The 20561-nt window shown below is 52.0% G+C and overlaps 1 protein-coding gene across 1 annotated transcript; it reads right to left on the bottom strand.

Moving 5' to 3' along the window:
* Positions 1-1423: 1423 nt before the first annotated feature.
* Positions 1424-16325, bottom strand: ATXN2L (ataxin 2 like). The gene is given in 24 exon segments (XM_025371466.1): positions 1424-1910; positions 2540-2729; positions 2904-3113; positions 3266-3387; positions 3478-3607; positions 3981-4168; positions 4262-4334; positions 4467-4613; positions 5160-5229; positions 5315-5610; positions 5788-5858; positions 6116-6187; positions 6284-6478; positions 7620-7730; positions 7904-8079; positions 8553-8753; positions 9757-9848; positions 12605-12729; positions 13206-13356; positions 13731-13802; positions 13892-13948; positions 14167-14203; positions 16026-16246; positions 16248-16325. Coding segments are annotated over 24 exon segments (3135 nt in total). The 3' UTR covers positions 1424-1860.
* Between the last annotated feature and the right edge of the window lie 4236 nt (positions 16326-20561).

Genomic DNA, 20561 nt, shown 5'->3' with positions numbered 1-20561 from the left:
CTTGTCATATTTCACAGTAGATACCCGTCTCTCCCTCCATCTGCACTTCAAACATCCTGAGCCCAGCTGAAGCCTTGCAGCTCCTGCACCACCTCACATCCACCTGCTGAGTGCTCTTGGGACTCCAACTCTGCCCATTTTTAGCATCCAAGTGGCTACCACATAAAATCCTTTTTTTTTTTTTAACCTCTTTAATAACCCCTTTTCTCCTCCCCACCATGCACACCTATTACCAAGTTCCAAATCTGCATACGCTGGGATTCTTCCCCAATACTGTAGCCTTCACTCTTCCTGTCCTGGTCTTAGCCAGCTTTCTCTCGCTTTGGTGAGAGCTGAAACACCCCAGTCTACCACCAAGCACCAGCCACTTCCTTAAAATCCTGGAAAGGTGAAATCACCTCCATTTTATAGACAAGGAAACCAAGGTCAGGTCTCTGAGAAAATTCCCAACCTCCTTGAAAAACTACCTCCTCTGGAGCCTGAAGTCATTTCCACATCCCATGCTTCAATCTTTTTGTCCCACCCATAACGCCTAATTTCGCTCCTGCTCCCCAGTAAGCCCAGTTCCCAACCCATCCTTTCCCCTTTTCTCCCACTAACAGCTTCACCTTTACAGCTCTCATCCACAATGTCAGCTGCGCATCCATCAGGACTTTAATTACCATAAACATTCACCCTTCAACATAAAGAGGTGTATGTAATTCATGAGATACTCCTATTAGAAATGAAACTTTAAATCACACCTTGAGATGAGGCCAAGTTCAAGGTGAGAAAATAGTCACTAGACAGCTGGGTGAGCTATCTACGTAGCAGTTCCAGAGCGAGTCAGGGATAGCACCCTCAGGAACTGTGAAACTGCACAGTCCCATCCTGGGAAGGGGACTCCCATCTCACATGCCATCCGGTCATCCAGAACCTCAGTCATCAACTACATAACTTCACAACATCAAGTCTGGAACCCACCTTCAAATCAATGGCACAAGACCCTGATCTGGCTCCCCATCATCCTAGATTTCAAAAACTGACCCCCATTTTTTGAGTCTTGCTCTGTCACCAGGCTGGAGTGCAATGGAGTGATCTCAGCTCACTGCAACCTCCACCTCCCGGGTTCAAGTGATTTTACTGCCTCAGCCTTCCAAGCAGCTGGGATTACAGGGATGTCCCACCAAGCCTGGCTAATTTTTGTAGAGATGGGGTTTCACCAAGTTGGCCAGGATGGTCTCTATCTCATATTGACCTGGTGATCTGCCCGCCTCGGCCTCCCAAAGTGCTGAGATCACAGGTGTGAGCCACCATGGCCGGCCACTGGACACGATTTTTACATGGAAGTAAAGGAACGGGTGACAATGAGCACCTACCAATGCCACAAAAGACTGACAGCTGTCACCCCACTCTAGTCTCCAAAGAGGAAACTCCAGGCAGGTTAAGTTAGTTTAAAATTTTATTTTTTTTATTTATTTTTTAATATTTTTATGTAATAAAAAGTAAAAGTCCTTGTCCAGCCATCCTCATGGGGCATCTGTCTGTCTCTCACACAGGTCACTCAAGTTAATGGGAAAGAAAGAACAGGGGGCCCAAGTCTGAAGTTATAAATAATAGAAAATAAAAGATCTTCCGTCTCCAGCGGGGAACAGATGAGAGGATGGGAGGGCAAGACTGGGTGGGGATGGGCAGGGGCAGAGCAGGAACCCCCCACCCCTGCTGGACCCTGGCCCTGCCCTCTGTGAGGCCCCTCCCATTCAAGGTGCTTGGCAGGAATTCCCCAGCTCCCCCGGGGAATGGGGGGGATGGGGGGCTGGGAGTGGTCCGAGCTGCTGGGGGAAGAGACATAGATCACTCTTCCCTCCACTCATGGAGGTCTCAGGTCGCGGCCAGGACAATCTTCAGTTCCCCGGGGGGTGGAAGGGGAGCTGCTGGGAGGGATGAGATTGAACTGGTTGGAGGGGAAAGAGAAGAGAGCAGGAGCATTAGAACCCAAGCAGCTGTCCCTTCCTCCAATGCCGTCCAGTGGGGGCGTGGGGGTGTGTCTGGGAAGGAGCGGCCTCCTCAAGGTGTCTCGGGGGGCTGTCAGAAGCACAGGTCAATCGCTGTTTCCCAGTAAGCCAGAGCCCTCACTCATGTGCCCAGCTCAGCCCCCCACACCCCAGTCTGGCCCTGTCTGCTGCACTGACCTTACCTCGGCTAAGTCAGGAGACAGTCGGGGTCACTGAGAGCTGGGGAGGCAGTGGGGAGGGGGGCTGCTGGATCACAACTGAGCGAGGACGGAGGGAAGCAAAGGACAGAGCCAGGAGCAAGCCCCTGGCGGCGGCGACTGTGGCTTCTGCCCACCCTACATACTTCACAGACAGGTGCAGGTCGGCGGGCGCCCTGTGGGACAGCCCTGCCTCCAAGACCCCTCACTCCCCACCCAGAACCCGTGCATCCTGCCCCACCTGCAGCCCCTCAGCTCTTCCATGCCAAATTCCCCCAGCTAATGAGAACTCACGAATCCTGTCATCGGCTCCTCCTGGAAATCCAGGCGCCTGGCCAGGCTGCTCACCTTGGGGGTGTCCGATGTAGGGGTAGGGTGAGGGTGTGGAAGCTGAGAGTGCAGGCACCCCACTCTGGGGCACCGCGCCTTGGGGGGGCCCCCCATGACTCTGGGGTGGGTGCAGCAGCATCACCTGGGGCGGGTGGGGAGCCCCAGGGTGAGGGGGCGGGGCTGCTGTGATTCCAGTTTGGACATGGGCCTGTGGAGAACAAAAAAGCAGCAGGGAAGACCACAGAATCCTGAGACAGACTCTGAGAGCCAGAGTTAGGGAGCACTATGGCAAGGGTGGCACCAGGGTCTTGGGAATGGGATGGCCCCCATGGCAGATGAGCCCTGGCAAACAGACCCAGAAGTGGGACAGCTGGGCTCTTACCTGGGTAACATGGGCCATGTTGGTGAAGCCGTGGGGCAGCTGCTGGTGGTGGATGGCATACACAGCGGCTGGCTGGGGGAAGCTGCTCTGAGGGGACTGGGCAGAAGGTCCCGGTGGCAGAGAGGGCGGCGTGCCTGTCAGGGCCCCTGGGTGGTACAGATTCTGCTGTGGCTGTCCACTGCCCAGGTGTGGGGCCTGCCCCGCCTGATGCTGTTGGGGAGGGGAAGGTTGAGTGCCACCGAAGCCAGTAACTCACTGGCCTCTGGTCCTCGCCACTCAGAAATGACCCCTAGAGCTCTATCCCACTTTTCTAGCCACCCATTCCTGCACCCTGACCACTCAGCACCCCCTACAGCAGGCACCTGGACAGGACTGGGGGCCGCATGCTGGGACTGCGGCTGGCTTCCAGTAGGCGTGGTAGCCGGCTGCGGCTGGTGGGCATGGAGCTGCGTGGCATGGTGTGGGTAGGACTGGTGAACAGTGGCTGCAGCAGGAAAGAGGGAGAACCAGTGCTGAGCACACCAGAGGGCGCTGGCACACAGCCCAGAGCAGAGGGACCAGGCGTAGGACTCACCATAAAGGGCTTGGGGAGTGGGCTGCTCCGCAGAAGGGTACTGAGGGGTAGAGGATGACACGATGGCCTGGGGATGGCTGCCCGACGTCAGCATGCGTGGGTTGCTCTGAAGCATGGGGGCAAACACCGGCTGGCAGGACAGAGAGACGAGTGGTTGGCACAGCCGCCAGGTGGGAAGGTGTCCTTCTGCCAGTCACTGCGTGCACAGCACTGCCTGGGCCTCCTCACAATCACCCTATTAATTCAACATTCACAACGATCCCAGCCAGCAGACACTATTTCCTCTACACTTCACATACACACATGTCCAATGCCTTGTTACAGGTCCCACCAAAGCCACGGCTCAAGCCCAAGTCTGACAACACCAATCCCACAGCTGGTCAGGCTGGCCAATCCCACCCACAATGCTGCCTGCTGCCCCCAGCCAGCTCCCAAGTCTCTGGAGAAGATGGGATCCCTAGCAGGGGCCCTGGATCCTCACTGCCCTCCTGGGCCGCAGTCACCTGTGAGGGGTAGTGGGCCATGGGCTGCATCATGGCAGGCTGGCCTGGGAACTGCTGAGGGTTGTAGGGTATGTAGGAAGAATAGGGCGTGGCAGCCACCAGAGGTGGGCCAGCAGCCGCGGCGGCCTGCATCATTGGCGGGGCTGAAGCTGGCTGGTGTTGGTCCGAGCGCTGCGGGGGCAGGGAGCCTGGAGGAGGAGGAGGAACAGAGCAGAGATCAAGCTCCACCTGCCAGTAGGCCCTTGGCAGCCTCACCACCTGCCCCTCCCAGACCTGCTCACCTTTTGCTCCCCGGTACTTGCCCTGCTGCCCAGGCACTGAATTGGATACAGGATATGGATACATCTGAGGTGCCTGGGGATGAGAACACAGATGAGGCTGAATGACTTGCTCACGAGTGCCCAAAATAGGCCTGACCTGGTCCCTCAATCAGCCCAACCAAATCCCACCCCGATAACCCTGGGCCCAGCCAGTGTCTCTGCATACCTGCACAGCTGGTCCCATGTGGATCTGAGGTATGTAGGAAATATACTGGGGGCTGTATAGCCCACTCTGGCCTGCTGTCAGCACCGGGATGGAGGGAGTTGAATGAGTCCGGGGCCCCGGAGAAGTTGGGGTACTGGTGGATTTATTCTGCAAAAAACAAGAGAGCACAATTTTATTTTGTATCTTCCCCTCTACTCCTGGCCGTGCCTATAGTAGTAACAGCTAACATTCATGAAATGCTGGGTACCAAACACATTCTGCACTTATCTTGATAAAGCGTTGCATTAAACCCTATGAGGAGATGAGCATTCTCAAGTTACAGGTGAGACAGAGAATGTAAGTGAAGTCCAAGATTACAAACCTTCCAAATACAGGGGCTCAAGCCAAGTCAGCTGGCCTCTGTTCATGACTACCCCACTCCAGTACTCCCTCAGTCAAATGCCAAGAACAAAAGAAAAGCCCGTTAACCCCTCATCAGACTCACTGGGATCCCTGATCACCCAACCCTGGAGACCTGAGTCCATTTTCCCCAAGCCAGCCCCAAAGTTGCCATCCTTACATTTTTATGACATCTCCTCACACTGCCTGCCAGGCAAGTGGTCCTGGAAGTGAAGTGCTCCCCCTATTCATCTATAAGCACTGCCCAAGTCTCCCCACAGAAACCAAAGTCCACTTTCTCCCGTCCCAGCTCACCACAGACAGCAGAGGCTTTGTAGGATTGAATTCCTTAGCATTAGGGTTCAACGTTGATTTCTTTACTTGTCTGTGAGAGAAAATACAGTAAATCTTCACGGCTTGCTCCCATCTCTCCTGCCACCCTCCCCAGAGCTCCACTCCGCTCCACTTACTCAGCAACAGGGCCCTCATCCTTGTCTTCTCCCTTGATGAGGCCCACCGGGGGGCTGCCAGTTTGGCTTGGGCAAGGTGGTGGGGGCTGCTCTGGCCCCTCAGTGCCTCCTGCTGGTGCCAGGGGTGGTTTGTCCTCCTTATCGGATACGGACTCTGTCTTGGAGGAGACGGGAGACCCCATGGGCTCTGAAGTCAACAGACCATCAACCTCTTTCTCCTTTCCTTTGGGCTCCTCCTTTAAGATCCGGGGAGGAAAAGGATCCAAGCTGTTCTCAGGGGAGCTACTGGGCTGAAGCTGGAAGGGAGAAATACACACAGTCCAGTATGACCCAAACCCTAGGCCCGGCTTTCTTCTTTCACCCTTTCTTGATCTCATCTCTTTGACCCCTACCCAGTCCTTTGCCTCGTCTACGAACCATTCCCAACCCCTTTACCCTGCTAATATCCCAGCTCACTTCCACAGTTCTCTCACCTTAAACTGGGCCCCAAACTTTCTCAGTTCTTCCAGTTGGAATCGTTTCTGTTCATTCTGAAGACCAGGGACTATGAGAAAACAATCAAAAAGAAGAAAATACAAAACATTCTTTCTCCAAGGTGGCTACACAGTGCCAACAGAACAGAAAACAAGAAAGCAAAGAAAAAAGAGAAACTCTTGAGAATTACAGAAGTGAAATTACAACCCAAGGGCTGATAGACATTGCCTCTGATTTCCAACAAACTTCCTAACTGACATACTCTCTCCTAGACAAAGGAGCATTAACCCTCAGCAGAAAAAAAAAAAACCAAAAACACACCCTCACCTTTCCCAGCTATCCGAGCCAGCTCCTGGGGCTCCAGAGTTCTCCCAGGTTCCTTGGTAGAGAGTTCTTTTACTGTGCAAGGAGAGAGAAATGCCTAAAAGTCCTTCTGTCCAGAACCACAAATCATACTAAATATGCATTCATGGCACTCAAACACCTAGCTCTTACCATCTGTGGGGGCCAGGGAGATCTTTGGAGAAGCTGGGGAAATGGAGCCCACTCCAGGATCTGAGACTGATGAGGTCACAGGGATGGAGGCTGAAGAGGTTGGCACTGCCGAGCCGATGGGAGGCTCAGGACAGGAAGCTGAGATTGGGGCAGGGGCAGCAGACTTGGGAGAACGCGGGGGATATATCCGGCCCACTGGAAGAAAAGGGGGAGCTGTAGGATGGTTACTGCTAGTCAACAGCAGTGAATACAAGGGCCTTACTCAAAACAGCAAGAAAGTTTACACACTATACAACCAGAGTCACCAACTTAAATGTCTAGAAGGTCAAGGCAGGTAACACAACCAGGTAAATGGCCTCATGGGCATCATCGGTGACTGGAATGCTTAAAGGGGTGGCTGGGATTCTGTCCCAGTCAACCTGAGCTATGCAGCAAGGCAAGCTCAGTTGGCAGAACTTCCTGTAATCCAAAAGAAACTAAAATTTTCTATGGCTTCTACTGTTTTATTTATGTATTTATGTAGAGACAGCTTCTCTGTTCCCCAGACTGGAGTGCAATGATATGATGCCATCTCACTGCAACCTCAGCCTCCTGGGCTCAAGCGATTCCCCGCCCCCAGCCTCTCAAGTAGCTGGGAGCACAGGTGCACGCCATCAGGCCTAGCTAATCAATCTTTTTATTTTTTGCAGAAGGGTTTTGCCATGTTGCCCAGGCTGGTCTTGAACTCCTGGGCTCAAGCAATCTGCCTGCCTCAGACTGTTTTAAAAGTTAGCAACTGGCAGAATGTGGTGGCTCATGCCTGTAATCCCAGCACTCTGGGAGGTGCGGTGGGCGGATATTGAGATCAGGAGTTCGAGATCAGCCTGGCCAACATAGTAAAACCCCGCTTCTACTAAACATACAAAAAATTTAGCCAGGCGTGGTGGTGGGCGCCTGTAATCCCAGCTACTCGGGAGGCTGAGGCAGGAGAATCGCTTGAATCCGGGAGGTGGAGGTTGAGGTGAGCCAAGATGATGTCACTGCACTCCAGCCCAGGTGACAGTGTGAGACTCCGTCTCAAAAAACAAACAAACCAAAAAAAAACCCAGAAAAGTTAGCAACTGTTTCAAATCTAAACAAAGGATGTCTGCCAAACAGACACAACCCATGAATTGCCAGGTTGAGATTTCTGCACTAGGGAAATTAAAGAACTATTTCCCAATATGACTAAATCCCAAACGCCCAAGATATCTATCTTAAAATTATCTCCCATTCCAGCATTTGTAACAACTGGACATATTTACATCTCTTTACAAATTTCCATCCATTTCTTCATCCAACACTACTAAAGCTTTACCTGCAGGAGGAGGTGGAACAGAAGTTTCTCCAGAAGGCCTATTACTGGGTGAAGACAGAGTCTTGGCACCTCTCAGAGGCCGCTGTGCCTTTGGGGACATGCGGGAAGGGCCTGTTTGTTTTTTTTTTTTTTTTAAGATGAAGAAAACGTCAGAGGAGGTAGACGACCTATTATGTTCCCACCGATGCAGTGTCATTCCAACCCATCCAAACCCCTCCAGTTACCCTCCTACCCCTCGGCATCCCCTTCCCTGCCCTGCCCCTCAAAGTCACCTCATAACTCACCTCCATTGATACCACGGGCCTCAGAACCTGGGCCAGGACTGCTATTGTCCAGATGGTGAGGGCCACGAGGTGGCAAAGAGCTAAGGCCAGGCCGACCGCCCCGAGAGCTGCTGCATCGAACTCCTCCCCGGGGACCTTCCCGGACTCGCTGAGGCAGAGGGATATACTTCCCCTCCCTGAGGAAAGAGTTCAAATAAGGCCAGGCAGCCACGAAACTCACTTCTTCTTCTTCTTCTTCTAAAGTCTCTCCCTTCTGCCCCCAAACACACATACACTGCCTGGCTCCAGCACTATTCCACTTGAAGATCTGCCCCAGTTTAATGTTCTATGGCTACAGACTTATGACCTTATATGACATCAACTCTGAGCCAACCAACCTGGCCAATGCTCCACAATTCTACAACTCCTGACCTATGACAAAGTTAGGATCACACCATAGTTCCAAGGACAGTTTTTGTAAGACACAAGGAATCTAGTTACATTTCACTTTTATAAGAAGAAATAGCACATATATAAAAATGAATACAGAGAAAAAGAAAACGTAAACCAAAATTTTGAAACGTTAAACCACAGCACCCATCAATTCTGGGCCCAGGCCCCAGGACATTCCTAGAAGCCCCAAATAGTCCTGGCTGTTCACAACAGTCACCTGGATGCCAAGCTGGGGCTCTCCCGCCCCGAGCCCTGCCGCTGGACCGCACTGTGCTTCTCCTCTTCAGTGCGCCCATCATCGTTCTCCATGGCGATCCGCAGGCGGTACTGGGGGCTTGATTCAATCTCTCGAGCCAACTGGGCTGCACGCAGCTCTCGCTGACGAAATTCTTCTGAGTTGTCCTTTTCTAAGGGCACCCTGACACAGCACCCACAGACCACCACCATCCCAGTGCCAGGGGACAAAAGAGGAAAAAAGAAAAAACACTTCAACAACTCCAATCACCAGTTCAGGCACGTAAGTATTTAATCCTTTCTTTTTTTTTTTTTGAGACAAGTGTCTCGCTCTGTCGCCCAGGCTGGAGTGCAGTGGCACGATCTCGGCTCACTGCAAGCTCTGCCTCCCGGGTTCACGCCATTCTCCTGCCTCAGCCTCCCGAGTAGCTGGGACTACAGGTGCCCGCCACCACGCCTAGCTAATTTTTTTGTCTTTTTAGTAGAGACGGGTTTTCACCATGTTAGCCAGGATGGTCTCGATCTCCTGACCTCGTGATTCGCCCGCCTTGGCCTCCCAAAGTGCTGGGATTACAAGCATGAGCCACCACGCCCGGCCAGTATTTTATCCTTTCAACTCAACATCTGGGTAACGGGCACCGACTGTGTCCCAGGTAGAGCACCAGTCCCAGGTAGAGCACCAAGGCTTATCTGGGAATGTCAGGAGCACTTACGTGCTTAAAACCTTTGAGGGAGGCTGGGTGCGGTGGCTCACGCCTGTAATCCCAGCACTTTGGGAGGCCGAGGTGGGCGGCTCACGAGGTAAGACTGAGACCATCCTGGCTAACACTGTGAAACCCCGTCTCTACTACAAATACAAAAAAATCAGCCAGGTGTGGTGGCAGGTGCCTGTAGTCCCAGCTACTCAGGAGGCTGAGGCAGGAGAATGGCGTGAACCCGGGAGGCGGAGCTTGCAGTGAGCCGAGACTGCGCCACTGCACTTCAGCATGGGCTATACAGCGAGACTCCATCTCAAAAACAAAACAAAACCTTTGAGGGAATAGTTCCACAAGGTAGAGTAGGAGCAGGGACGGTGACCCTGGACACCCAGAGAAAAAGGAGCAAAAACTATGTTCTCCTGGAAACCTGTCTTCACTTAGTGACCCCATATCACCAACACATCACCTAGAGAGCACCAAGACACTCACGTATAAGAAGAAAGACTGCTATCATAGGTGGTCTTCACACCGTAGTTCTCCTCATTAAACTTGAACATTTCATTGGGGTCCCATCCATTGGACTGGGGAGGGAGAAAGCAGGTTTTAAAATCCAGCAAGAAAAGCAACATTGACAAGTCACTTCCCTTCCATCAGATTAAAAACTCCAAGATGTGACCAAATTGACTGGGCACAGTGGCTGAAACCTGTAATCCCAGTAGTCTGGGAAGCTGAGGCAGGATGATCTCCTGAGGCCAGGAGTTTAAGGCCAGCCTAGGCAACACAGCAAGAGTCCATCTCTACAAAAAAATAATGAAACAGGTGGGTGTGGTGGTGCATGCCTGGGGTCCTAGCTACTTACTACTTAGGAGAGTGAGGAGAGAGGATCACTTGAGCCCAGGAGTTTGAGGCTGCAGTGAACTATTATGGCACCACTGTACTCAGGCCTGGGCGACTGGCTGGGGGTGTTGGCTCATGCCTGTAACCCCAGCACTTTGGGAGGTGGGTGGATCACCTGAGGTCAGGAGTTTGAGATCAACCTGACCAATACGGTGAAATCCCATCTCTACTAAAAATAAAAAATTAGCCATCCGTGGTGGCGCATGCCTGCAGTCCTAGCTGAGGCAGGAGAATCGCTTGAACCTGGGAGGCAGAGGTTGCAGTGAGCTGAGATCGAGCCACTGCACTCCAGCCTCCAGCCTGGTTGACGGAGCAAGACCCTGTCTCAAACAAAAAACAAAACAAAACAAACAACAACAAAAACCCGGGCAACAAAGCAAGATTCTGTCTGAAAAATAAATAAGTGAACAACAGTGAAAAAAAATAAGGATGTGGCTGGCAAAAGTAATCAACTAATAATTGTAATTACTAACTGCAATTTTTTTTTTTGGCGACAGAGTTTCATTCTTGTTGCCTAGGCTGGAGTACAACGGCACCATCTTGGCTCACCGCAACCTCCATCTCCTGGGTTCAAGTGATTCTCCTGCCTCAACCTCGCCAGTAGCTAGGATTACAGCATGTGCCACCACACCCAGCTAATTTTGTATTTTTAGTAGAGATGGGATTTCTCCATGTTGGTCAGGTTGGTCTCAAACTCCCAACCTCAGGTGATCTGCCTGCCTTGGCCTCCCAAAGTGCTGGGATTACTGGCATGAGCCACTGATCCCGGCCTGCAACTGTTAATAATTACTAACAATTGCAGCAGAAATTAGCGATACTGGCCGGGCGCGGTGGCTCAAGCCTGTAATCCCAGCACTTTGGGAGGCCGAGACGGGCGGATCACAAGGTCAGGAGATCGAGACCATCCTGGCTAACACGGTGAAACCCCGTCTCTACTAAAAAAAAATACAAAAACCTAGCCGGGCGAGGTGGCGGGCGTCTGTAGTCCCAGCTACTCGGGAGGCTGAGGCAGGAGAATGGCGTAAACCCGGGAGGCAGAGCTTGCAGTGAGCTGAGATCCGGCCACTGCACTCCAATCTGGGTGACAAAGCAAGACTCTGTCTCAACAAAAAAAAAAAAAAAAAAAAAAAAAAAAAAAAAAAAAAAAAAAAAAAAGAAATTAGCGATAACTAGTAAACCTGAAAAGTCAAAAGATCTAACAAGTCTATGTCCAAGACATCCCAGAAAAATTCTGGCACATGTGCATAGGGAATACAAGTTCTCAAAGTCCAGCAAGGTACTATTTTTAGTAGCAAAATAATGGAAACAAAATGCAGATGAGTAACGAAAAGGACAAATACAATTTGCTGCGTATACATATGTGTGTGAATATAAAGAAAACATTACACAACAATAAAAGCAAAGAACTAGATCTATGTATCACCACAAGAAGTTCGAAAAGGCAAAAAAAGCGAATTCTTGTACAAACCAAACATAACAAAGCAATAATGTATTCATTCACAAGACATTTGTTTCTCAACAGACATTCTTGCCATGATGCCCAGGCTGGAGCACAGTGGCCATTCACAAGTTCAATCGTAGTGCACCAAAGCCTGAAATGATTCTCCTACCTCAGCCTCCTGAGTAGCTGGGACTACAGGTGTGGGACCACCATGCTCAGCTCTATTCATGAGCAATTTTTTTTTTTTTTTTTTGAGATAGCCTCACTCTGACGCTCAGACTGGAGTCCAGTGGCACAATCTCAGCTCACTGCAGTCTCAAACTCCTGGGCTCAAGAGATCCTCCTGCCTTGGCCTCCTAAGTAGCTGGGACTACAGGAATGAGCCATTGTGCTCAGCCTCGTTAGAGATTTTCAATGTCTCAGAGTAGCTGATTTTGGGAAGAGAAACGGGTCTACACAATAATCTATACTTTTTGTTACGTTGAAAAATAATGTAATGCAAATGCTAGGAATGGTTAATTATAGATAGTGAGAAAATAAGTTGATGTTTTGGGTTTTTTTTGACAGGGTCCAGTCAGGCTGGAGTGCAGTGGTATGATCACAGCTCACTGTAGCCTCGACCTCCCTGGGCTCAAGTGATCCTCCCACCTCAGCCTCCCAAGTAGCTGGGATTACAGGTACATGCCACCAAACCTTGCTAGCTTTTATATATCTTGTTGCGACAGGGTTTTGCCATGTTGCCCGTGCTGGTCTCGAACTCCTTGACTCAAGTGACCCACTGGCCTTGGCCTACCAAAGTGCTAGGATTACAAGCATAAGCCACTGCACCCAGGTGAAAATACGTAGTTTTACTTCGCTATTTTCTATACTTTTCTATTTGTTATCTGACCACCATCAACGGGCAACAGTAAATATTTCCCTCCCCCTTCAAATGAACCTCACTGTCAACAACCCATTCTGTCTGTCAAGCTCCCAGGTTCTCAGGGAAGGAGGCTATACCATGTCGGACTCGAGGTCGTAGTCGTCGCTGTTGCTGTCACCCCCCTCCCAGCGCTGAAGCACCTTCTCTTTGTGTTCCCCATTCACTTTCGAGTTCATGGCAATGGCTGAATCGGTGAACTTGTCTGCGGGGGCAGAGGTGAAGATCAGCAGTCAGGCCCTGTTTCACAGACTTCTTTCCAATATCCCCCAACCCCACTCCCCATAAGTAGTAGTTCAGGAACGAAAAGTTTAAGAAGCCCAGAGTACGTGTGCCTGTGTGTCAGCACGGCCAGGGGGTGGGGAGGCAAAAGAAGCGTAAAAGAAGTCTATCAAGATTATGATTCCAAAGAAAAAAGAAATTAAAAACAAGCAAAGAAAATACGAAGAACCACAACACAGGCTGGAATTCATTCCATTATACATTAGACATCAAGACATATTTTTAAGAAAAAAAAAATACACCCACCTCGCTCAGAAAAAATAAGAAAAGGTATTAAGGCAAAAAAAAAAAAAAAGAAACCAAACACATCACCTTGTTCCACCTGCATGCACACAAACTGCCCTCTGTCCGTCCTCTATGCACACAGAGCAGGTCTGAGGTAAGAGCCTAGGACAATACCTTTAGTAGCGTAGTTGAAGTCAACATTTCGGAAGTGAACGAGCATGACATCACTTGGCTTAAACACCATGGTGTCCACAATGTCCTCCCGACGAGGGCCACCTGCTGGCTCAGATGCTTTCCGGTGCACAGCATCCACTGCCAGTTCAAACTACAAACACCCCATTCCCCACACCCACGGGTCAGTTTCAAGAAATGTGAAGGCAAAAATAGGACTGGATTTCTCTTACCCTTCCCGAACTTTTCACAACACTACATCCTCAATACGCTTGGAACCAAGCGCATTGTTTTCTCAACATCACCCACAGGACTTAACAAAAGTCTCACAAAAATTTAAACTTAAATACTTTAACGTAAAAGTACCCAGCCCTCAAATGTATCTTTTTTCCCTGCAGCACTATTCAGCACAGGCTCACAGAAACAACTAAAGGCATACTCTGACATCACCCAATTGACACCTTCAATCAGCCTATTTCACTCTCCTACTCTGCAACTCCAAAAATAATCAAATTTGAGTACACTGACCTTTGAGCTTAGCGTCTTAAATATACCCTCATAGGTGGTACCATTTTTCACCTTTACATCACAAGTGGAGCCCTGGCAGAGTGGGAAAAAGAAGAAGAATGTCTCCAGAAAGTAGATGCATTACGTTCCTCAGACAACCCAGGGGTTAAGTACCAACTTACCACAACAGCTGTAAGGAAATGCAGCATTCTGGAATTGTTGTAGACGCCTTCAAACACCTGTCAGTTAACATACGAGAGAGAATTAAAGGAGTAATCAGTCAACACCTCACTGTCTTTTCTAAATGCCCGCACTCCACTCATTCTGCTTTGTGTGTGCTGGGCCCACAGCCCTCCTGAGTACATTAGACTCTATCGAGACGTAATGTGCTCTATATTTCCACATTACGCATCTTTTAGGTCCATGTAGCTTAAAAAGGGTGGGAGAAGACACTCACAGGTGACTGTGGGGGTCCCTTTCCTGTGCTCTGTCCCCTACAAGAGAAGAAAACAAGAAATTAATTACGTCTGTTCAAGCCCTCTTAGACCACTATGAATGTGATGTTAAATTCTAGAAGTATACACCACCTGATGCTGATTTAGACTACAAAATCGTTAATCAGTATGATTTTTCTTTTCTATTGTATTTTTTTTTTGAGACAGGGTCTCCCTCTGTTGCCCAGGCTGGGGTGCAGTGGCGCCATCTCAGCTCACTGCAGCCTCAACTTCCCAGGCTCAAGCGATCTTCCTGTCTCAGCCTCTCGAGCAGCTGGGACTATAGGTGCACACCAGCACTCCTGGTGTTTTTTTTTTTTTTTTTTTTTTTAGTAGAGATGGGATTTCCTATCTGTGTTGCCCAGGCTGGTCTCGATCTCCTAAGCTCGAGGGATCCTCCCACCTTTGCCTCCTAAAGTGCTGGCATTACAGGCGTGAGCCACTGCGCCTGGCCAATAAATAAGATTTTCAAACTCTCACCTTGTAGAGGAAGAAAGAAATAGACGTTAAAAAGCCAGCAAACACATTTCCTCCAAATGCCAGCAAAAAAGATCTCAATCAACAGTGGTTCTCAATTGCTCTAAGAACCAACGAGAGAGAGGCTAGGGCTGCAGACTACCAACACATCAATGCTACAATATTAATCAAACACCCACCCCAGCTGTGCGGGCAAAAGCTCCAGGAGTGCAGCTTCGGAACTACCTAGCTCAGGCATATTACCTCCCAAACAGAAAAGACAATCATTTTCAGCAGCCTGACGCCTCAAACTGTGGGAGGAGGGATATCCCCTCCACACCCTATTCCCTCGATCTCATGACTCATTCAGCCCGTTACCCACTCTGCGGGGGTCACCAATCGCCAAGTAACCCTGCTTGTCGCTGGCTGATGTAACCGGCGGTTGAGGAGGGCGAAGAGGGGGCCGCTGGCAAGGCTGGGGGACAGCGCAGCCGCAAAAGCCATCCACCGGGAGGCCTCGCCCGGTCTGCGCCTGCGCACTAAAGCCCACGGGCCTTTTCGAACCCCCACCTCCCACGATCAGAGCCCGCTGCGCCTGCGTGTTCCGCCACTATTAATTCCATTAACACACACACGCGCACAGGAAAATCTGAACAGGGCCTCCACTACTCATGCACAGCCACCAGACGAGCCCCTCCACGAACCAGCCCCTGCTCTAGGTGTTCCCGCGGCGCGCGAATGCCCGCGTCATGAGACCGAGCATCCACGCGCACGTACGGGAAGGGGGCGCGCGCGCCAGAGGCTCCCGGCCCGCAGTCCTCCCAGTCATCCCTCCTTCCGTCCCCCCGCCCACCTCGCTCCCCTCCTACTGGCCAGACCGGGAAGGGGGAGGCAGCAACCCGCTCCCAAGTCCCTCCCTCCCCATTGGCCAAACTGTGGGCCGCGCGCCCCCCTCCATTGGCTACGGCCGGGGACCCCTTCCCGCAGCAGACTCCCCATTGGCTGAAGCCGGGGACCGCGAGACCCTTCGTGGTAATGGAACCGGGGACCCCGATCAGCTCCTCGCCCCCCCCAACTCCCCGATCCGACGGCGCCGGCGGGATGCGCCCCGCCTCCCCTGTAGGCCGGGGCTGCGAGCCCTGACTAGGCCCCGAGAGCCGAGCGCGGCCCCTCAGTGCTCCGGTGGCCGCCCGGGGACCCTTTCCCTCCGACCTGTTCGGACCTGAGGGGGCCCTCCCCCAGCTTCACGGGGACTCCCCACCCAGCCGGTGCCCCTCACGGTGCCGGGTTGGGGTCTGCCCCGCCGGAACCGAGCCGCCGCCTCCAGGTGGCCGCAGGTCCCTCGCCCGGAGCCCACCCTCCTCACCTGGCGCTGCCGATGGCGGCGGCCCCTGGCCTCTCCTGGTGCTGCTGCTGCGGCGGCGGCTGCGGCGCCAAGATGCCTTCGGCTCCCCGGCGGAGCCCGCTGCCGGTAGTGGCCACAGGCCCTAGGCAGGGGGAGGCGGCCGCTGGAGGCCCGGGAGGAGCCGCGGAGGTGGCCAGCGGCCCCGGGAGGCCGCCGTTGGGAGGGCTGGTGCCCCCGGGGGGGCCGGCGGGCCACAGCCTGTTGCGTGGGGGGCGGCTGCTGGGGCTGGGAGGGCTGTTGTGGCGGCTGAGGCTTCAACATGATGGCAGCGTCCGGAAGGGGAATTAGAGGGAAGGGAGGGAGAGAGGGGGCCGGGGCTGGGGCCCCGCTGGAGAGCGCGGGAAGCGAGGGGGATCGGGCAGCCGGGGCCCGCCGTTGGCGGGCGGGGGGAGCCCCGCGGTGTCGGGGGTGGAGAGAGAAGACCGCGGCGCGAGGAAGCGCCGCGAGGCGGAAGGGGAGGGGGTCTCGCGGGCTGGAAAGCGAGAGGGCGCGAGCCGGGCTGGCGCGCGTGCGCGTCGCCGGGGCGCGGAGAGGGAGGAGCGCGCGGGCGGGAGCTCCCGGGGGGAGGGGCGGCAGGAGCGAGCAGTGGCGCGAGGTGCCGCGCACACCGGCGCGGTTAGCTCCCGGCGGGAGAGGGGAAGAGAATCAAGTCGGTGAACCTCGCACCCCTAGCCCTGGGAGTGGGTAAGGAGCGGCGCGGGCGCTCACGCGCGCCAAGGATTTAGGGTCTCAAGGTCTCAAACCGCCTTAGAAGCCGGCGGCCGCTGTCGCTTCACAATGAGCGTGTGAGGCGCTGGGGGAGGAGCCGAAGACGCCAGAGGAAGGGCCGGCCGCTCCGCCCACGCCGGCGCTGCGTCGCGATGCCTCCGCCGGAGTGTGAGGTGGCACGTCGTGCGTGAGGCTCTTCCGCCACCTGGGGGCCCGTGGGCGGAGCCTTAAGTGCCAAAATATCTCCGGGACTGAACCACCCGAGCGACTGCGCTTTTAGGCAGGTGGTAGGTTTCGCAAGGAGCTGCCCCCTACCCTGTTTAAGTAACAGACTGATGAGCCTTAAAGTGATTCGTTTGAGCGTGTTGATCTTTGCAGATAAGTTTACGCCTCGTACTAAATTACTTTAAATTTTTGTGATTTTGACGTAACTTGTTCCTCCATGCCCGAGAATGAATCTTTAAACTGTAGTAACAAAGACTGAAGGCCAAAGTTCCGAGTTCAAAATCCTCCACCCAACCCTGCAATGAAGGCAGCTTCGTTCATTCAAAATGAGTTGGGCGTTGGGGTATTCAGTTGTTTTGGGCACAAGGATAATTAAACTGCTTCCTGCTCTCGAGTTCATGCTAGTGGTGGATTCAGAGAATTTGACGAAATCTAGTAGGTGAAGCACAGGGCATTACAAGAGCAAATGGGAGTGACACCTAATCTTAATCCAGTTTTGGGCGACCAGATAAAGGACAAGAGGGCCAGGCGCGGTGGCTCACACCTGCAATCCTAACACTGGAAGTCCGAGGCAGAAAGATCATTTAAGGCCAGGAGTTTGAGACCAGCCTGGACAACAAAGTGAGACTTCGTCTCTACAAAAAATAAATTAAAAATTTTTTTTTTTTTAATGATAAGAGGGTAGGGAGATGGGTTTCTAAGCAGGGGAATAGGATATGACAAACTAAGAAAAACTCAGCGTGTCCTAAGCGTAAAATTAAAGGGGGGAAAGAGGTAGCTAACCTGGAATCAAGTTTTAAAGGCGCCCAGCTCTTGTAAGAGACCTGGACATTATCCTCAAAGCAGTGGGGAGCTTATTTAAGAAAGTGAAAAGAGGCTGGACATGGTAGCTCAGGCCTGTAATCCCAGTTCTTTGGGAGCTTTGAGGTCAGGAGTTTGAGGCCAGCCTGGTCAACATGGTGAAACCCTGTCTCTCCTAAAAATGCAAAAATTAGCTAGGCGTGGTGGTGCGTGCCTGTAATCTCAGCTACTCAGGAGGCTGAGGCAGGAGAATCACGAACCCAGGAGGCAGAGGTTGCTGTGAGCCCAGATTGTACCACTGCACTCCAGCCTGGGTGACAGAGCAAGACTCCTTCCCCTCAAAACAAACAAACAAAAAACAGAAGTGAAAAAAGGTCAGATTTGAATTCTTAAAGGTTTACTCTTTGCAACGTGGAGAATGGAGTGGAGCTGTTACGTCCATGTGGTCTTAATCCCAGTGAAATTCTCAATGTCTCAGTCTCTTCACTCTAAATATTAGCATTTGAACTCTTCCCAGCCCTCTGCACCAAACATGCACACCTAGCTACGACACTGCCTTACTCTTTGGGTAATAGTCCTTCACCCTGCCTCACTCCTGCCTTCGGATGTGCTAGTTTCCCCTCCTGTGTGCTCGTGTTTGTTTTTGAGATGGAGTTTCGTTCTTATTTCCCAGGCTGGAGTGCAATGGCACAATCTTGGCTCACCACAAACTCCGCCTCCCAGGTTCAAGCGTTTCTCCTGCCTCAGCCTCTTGATTAGCTGTGATTACAGGCATGCGCCACCACCACACCTGGCTAATTTTGTATTTTTAGTGGAGACAGGGTTTCTCCATGTTGGTCAGGCTGGTCTTGAACTCCTGACCTCAGGTGATCCACCCACCTCAGCCTCCCAAAGTGCTGGGATTACAGGCATGAGCCACCACGCCCAGCCCAAATGCTGTTGTAAAGGCCATCATGTCTCCTGGGTTCCCTAACACAGTACAGCTTTTTCCTGGCATTACCTGGACCACCTGGGGCCATGACACGTCTCTACCCTCATTGACGATTGTGAGCACTGAGTGCTCTAACCCTCTTCCATCTACCCTATCCTGCTCCACATTCAAATTCTGAGTTTTAGCCCCATGAAACTTCTTTCTCCATAGCTTGCCTTGCCCTTGCTAGTGGCAGCTAATTCGTATGGGGTCTACAGCAACCTCAATTCTTGCCTCCTCAGAAGAAAGAATTCCACCAAGGAGCATAAGGCAGAGGGAGAAACAGGCAAGTTTTAGAGCAGGAATGAACGTTTATTAAAAAGTTTTAGAGCAGGAATGAAAGGAAGTAAAGTACACTTGGAAGAGGGCCAAGTGAATGACTTGACAGATTCAAGTCCCTGGTTTGACCTTTGACTTGGAGTTTCATATGTTGGCATGCTTCCAGGGGTTTAGGGTTTGCATCTCTTCTCCCCTGATTCTTACCTTGGCGTGGGCTGTCCACATGCACAGTGGCCTGCCAGCACTTGGAGGGGCCACAAGCACAGTGTGTTCAGTATACTGAAGTTGTGCACATGCCTACTTGAGGCAGTCTTCCCTTACGGGTCTAGCATTCCTGGAAGAAGGGCATGTACCATTAAACTCCACCATTTTGCCTCTTGGTGCACTTCCCCAACTTCTGAGATCTTATCGAGAAGCTGCTGATCACCAGTTTCAAGTGTTTTCCATCTATTGAGAGACTGCCTTTCCCTGGTGCTGGCTGTAACCAATTACTATTTTAGAGACAAGTTTAACAACCACCTGACCATCACCTGATGGTTGCCTGACATTCCTGGTGGTGGGGTTGGGGCAGCACTCCTGCCCGGCTCATGTCTCACTAGCTACCTACCGTAACACCCTTATTCAACTCTTCCATACAAGCACTGTTCACATAGAATTCTCTTACAATTCTCTACTTTTTCGTTTTTTTTTTTTTTTTTTTTGAGACGGAGTCTCACTCTGTCACCCAGGCTGGAGTGCAGTGGCACGATCTCGGCTCACTGCAAGCTCCGCCTCCCGGGTTCACGCCATTCTCCCGCCTCAGCCTCCGAGTAGCTGGGACTACAGGCGCCCGCCACCGCGCCCGGCTAGTTTTTTGTATTTTTAGTAGAGACGGGGTTTCACCGTGTTAGCCAGGATGGTCTCGATCGCCTGACCTCGTGATCCGCCCGTCTCGGCCTCCCAAAGTGCTGGGATTACAGGCTTGAGCCACTGCGCCCGGCTACTTTTTCGTTCTTCAAGCCCAAGTATCAGTTATTTGGAACATCCTGTATTACTGAGTCCCTCTGAGCTCCCAGAGCGGTGTGTTGTTTTTGTTTACATTTGTCTCACCTTTCTTTTGGAATTTGAGGTCATAAAGGGCATTTCTCTATCCCTCATGCCTAGCTCAGTGGCAGGCACCCACCCCCTCACTAAGTCGTTGGGGTAACAACGGGAATGTTGTCTTATCGTGTGCAATTTAAAAATTTTATCAGTATGGCGGGGCTCAGTGGCTCACACGTGTAATCCCAGCACTTTGGGAGGCCGAGGCGGTCAGATTACCTGAGGTCAGGAGTTCGAGACCAGCCTGGGCAACATGATAAAACCCCGTTTCTACTAAAAATACAAAAATTAGCCAGGCATGGTGGCAGGTGTCTGTAATCCCAGTTACTTAGGAGGCTTGAGGCAGGATAACTGCTTGAAGCTGGGAGGCGGAGGTTGCAGTGAGCCAGGGTCACACCATTGCACTCCAGTCTGGGGAACAAGAACGAGACTTC

Source organism: Theropithecus gelada, chromosome 20 (genome assembly GCF_003255815.1).
Source record: "Theropithecus gelada isolate Dixy chromosome 20, Tgel_1.0, whole genome shotgun sequence".
In the NCBI taxonomy this organism is placed as follows: domain Eukaryota; kingdom Metazoa; phylum Chordata; class Mammalia; order Primates; family Cercopithecidae; genus Theropithecus; species Theropithecus gelada.
The sequence above is the reverse complement of the archived record's forward strand: the minus strand, read 5'-3'. Positions and strand labels throughout refer to the sequence as shown.